Source organism: Octopus bimaculoides, chromosome 21 (assembly GCF_001194135.2).
Source record: "Octopus bimaculoides isolate UCB-OBI-ISO-001 chromosome 21, ASM119413v2, whole genome shotgun sequence".
NCBI lineage: Eukaryota > Metazoa > Mollusca > Cephalopoda > Octopoda > Octopodidae > Octopus > Octopus bimaculoides.
In genome coordinates this window covers 3,633,968-3,637,946 of record NC_069001.1, presented here as the reverse complement: position 1 = coordinate 3,637,946, position 3,979 = coordinate 3,633,968, and the positions used below count along the sequence as shown (strand labels likewise).

At 39.3% G+C, this 3,979-nt stretch overlaps 1 protein-coding gene across 4 annotated transcripts in view; it reads left to right on the top strand.

Moving 5' to 3' along the window:
• The first annotated feature begins 146 nt into the window (after positions 1–146).
• Positions 147–3,979, top strand: part of LOC106874603 (protein SCAI) — a 225,269-nt gene continuing 221,436 nt past the window's right edge. For 3 of the 4 annotated variants that reach the window (XR_008266452.1, XM_014922502.2, XM_014922428.2), the window contains exon 1: positions 148–717. Coding sequence is in view for 3 of the 4 variants with exons in the window: in XM_014922502.2 (XP_014777988.1) it covers positions 620–717 (98 nt within the window). In the remaining variant the exon portion in view is untranslated. Of the gene's footprint in view, positions 718–3,979 lie in introns of all 4 variants that reach the window. The other variant, XM_014922578.2, reaches the window with a different exon arrangement.

The window sequence follows — 3,979 nt, the reverse complement described above, 5'->3', positions numbered from 1 at the left end:
ATATATAAATATATACATAAGAAACTAAGAAAAATCTAAAACAAAAACAACTGCTTTTTTTACAGTTTGTATAAATAAAAGACCATCTCCATCCATATATATATACATACACACGTATGTATGTATGTATGTATGTATGTATGTATGTATGTATATAATGTGTATATATGTATGTATATATCTATTACACACGCTCACACACAGAATATACGTATAAATGTATGTATGTATATCCTCTATCAATCCATTCATCTCTCTCTCTCGTAGTTCTCTCGCTTTCCCTCTCTCTCCTCTTGTTTCCTACTTGCTCTCTCTCTCTCTCTCTCTCTCTTACAGAGACTCTCACTCCGGTTGTATTTTCCTATTTTGTCTCTCCACGTCACCTCCTTCTCCTTTTCGATCGTTCACTGCCGCCACTATCACACACAACAGTCTCCGTCATCGTTCACCCAAAAAAAAAAAAAAAAAGCCTTGTTGCTACTACTATTACTATTACTACTAATACTACTGCTGCTGTTATTGCGCGTTGCGCCATCCGTAATGGTCATCGATGATTGTCTGCTGATCTGGAAGTGTTCCCTACTCGCAAGACTATGGCGTAGCGATTGACGACTCCAACATGTCGCTAGATATGACAATGGATGAGAATGAGAAAAAGGTCGTAAATGAGTTCTGTCATTTACTAGAAAAATCAAAACAGCTTTTCAATGGTCTAAGGTAAGGAAACAAATATATGCATATATCTATAAATATAATACACACACACACACACACATATATATATATTTATTTATTCCGAATCTGCGCGGAGAAGACAACTGTGGGTAGGGGGAACCCTTTGAGAGAAAAAAGACAAAAAGAAAAAGAAACCCCCGGAAAACACACTACTACTCCGCTCTGCCCCTCAACCCCCCATACGCATTGTCTTATTGATATTATATGTATAATATAATATATATATTGAAGCGATCGGTGTGCGCTGTTTTATCTTTCTATATGTAACGATCGGAAGGAGGTGGTGGTTTTAATGCAGTGTTTTATATAACAGAATCGTTTGGGAGGCGAGAACGAGTTGTGGCATGTTTCATGTTTGCTGCTCATTGTTGCACATGCTACTGGTGCATCTTCTCTCTGTCTGTCTTTCTCTGTCTTCCCAGAGGACGACTTCCAAACGAAATATTCTCTTCCTCCTCTCAATCGTCGCGTATTTCTCGATTTCATTTTCATTCATTGATAATACTTTTTACCGTTTAAAATTGCCTTTTCTTCTTCGTCTTCCCAACCCCCCTCTCTCTCTCTCTTTCTCTCTCTCTCTCTCGCTCTTTCTCTCTTCTTCTTATCGTTCCATTTGCCGATTGGGGTGATAGTAGATAATATCTCCACCACATCCAAAACCGTTTCTCTAATGTCTGTCTTCCAAATGAATGAATGAATGAATGAACAGGAAGAAAGAGAGAACGTGATAAAAAGATGGCTTGTGATGAAACGTTTTGTAGACCCAACCACTTGCTGTGGTGTCTGTCTTGCACTGAGTGATTCGGTAATGTTTTAGGGCTTGCTACCGTTTCATGTGTTGGTGGTTGTAGTGTTCGGTGCAACACTTGACGTCTTCCATCGACGTTGTGTAACCTCTGGCGGTGTTGAAGTTTTTGTATAGCCACTGATATGTAGAGGGGGGGGGGAAGTGGGGACTACATAAAACCTTTGGGGTGGGGTGGAGGAACAATAGTGGTGAGGTGTGGAGAACGTATAACCACTGGGAAATAGTGGGGGGAGTGAGGGGTACGTACAGCCGCTGATATATATATAATGGTGAAGTGTGGGGTATATGCAGGCATTGGTAGGTAGATGTTAAGTGTGGGATACATACAGCAAATTGGGGTAGTGGGAACGTGCGGGGTACATCAGCCAATGGTGGGTAGTGAAGTGTGGGGTACATACAGCCATTAGTAATGATGGTGGTGGAGGTAGTGGAGAAGAGTGAAGTATAGCCATTAGAAGGTTGAGGTAAAGTGAGGGGTACATACAGCCACTGGGAGATGGATGTGAATTGAGGGGTACATGCAACTCACGGTAGGTAGATGTGATGTATGGGGTGCACAGAATCGCCGATAGGTTGAGCGATAGGTAGAAGTGAAGCTTGGGGTATACACAGCAGCTGAAAGTTAGTGGTGAAATAAAGGGTACATTCAGCCATTTGGGGTAGTGGTGAAGGCTGGGGTGCATACGGCTACTGGTGGGTAGTTAGTGGTGAAGCAAGGAATACATTGAACCACTGGCAGGTAATGGTGAAGCCTGAGGTATATACAGCCACTGGTAATTAATGGTAAAGCGTAGGTACTACCGCTGGTTGTTGTTGCAGTAGTAATAGTAGTCTGGTGTGGGTACATTTATTGGTTATAGTAGTGTAGTAACGCTTCAACTAATAGTAGTGGATACGTCCAGTTGCAGGGGGTATACTATCGATACAACCGTTTGCAGTGGTATAGTATTAATATAACCACCTGCAGTGGTACAGTATCACTTTACAGTGGTATACTATCGATACATCAAATGACATTGTAACCACTTTAATTAGCATAGAGTGGGAATAATCAGTGATAAATAACTGTAATAATATAGCTGTAACACAAGGCAGTGTTTCATAGTACGGCTGTAACCTCATTCATGCAGTGTCGATTGTATGGTTATAGCCATTCAGGGTCAATAAGACGACTAAAACTACACGCAGTGTATGTAGTATGACTGTAACTACATGCAGTGTCCATAGTATAACAGTAACTTCTTGTAGTGTCTGTAGTATGATTAACTACATGCAGTGACTAGAGTGGGAATTATATTCACTCTATACGTTTGCCCACCGCTTGCTGTTAACCTTCACCCGGCTTCCATCATTTCATCAATACATTATTTGTTTGTATATGTATATACATATATATAGATATATATACAGATCCGTCTTTTTGTTTTCTATCTATCCACCTATATATCTTTCTATCTATACACACATGTCGATCTCCCTCCCTTTATTAGAAATTCTATTGTGTGTAAGCCCTGCCTCCCATCACCAGTGCCATTTGTGAATGCGCCACCTCGCCTTTGTTCTCCCCTGGTTTTACCTGTTAATTTTGTATGGAACACCTGAAATGGTCCCTGACACTTTTGTTAGTATGTGTGTGCGTTACTTTCCCGAACACACCAGCACACCCGTTTACACACTCATACACACGCGCTGCAGAAGAACAATGTAATCGTCTGGTCAGATTGTAGTAGTGAAATAAATACATTATGATTACCAGATTCAATTTACCCGACTACAACTCCTTGAACAGTCAATGACAGACGATAGGTGTACACACACACACATATGCTTTCTGTCTCTCACATGCTCTCTTTCTCTCTCTCTCTCTCGTGCACATTTACACATGTATATATTCATACACACAGCTTTATATGAGTATGAATAGAGAGAACTGGAACACTTTCACTATGAACAGCGATTCTACAACAAACCATACGCATTCAAACAGTATATATGTGTGTGTGTGTGTGTATTTATGTATGCGTATTTATATACATGTATGTATATATGGATGTATATGTAACTATGCATGTATGTGTATGTATACACATCCATGTGTATGTATATATGTGTGATATATACATGTACGAATGTGTGTATATGTACTTATATGTATGTGCGTAAAATGTACATGTATGAATGTACGCGTAAATGTGTATGAATTTATGTGCAAATGTCCATGTATGTATATGCATATGTACGTATATGCGTGTATATATATATATATATATACGTGTATGCAGTGTGCGTATATGTATGCACGTATGTGAATGTATATTTACATGTATATGCCTATTTATATATGCATGTGTGTATATAGGCATATATGTGTATAAATATATATATATGTGGTCATGTATTCACACACACACACACAATCATATATATATATATATA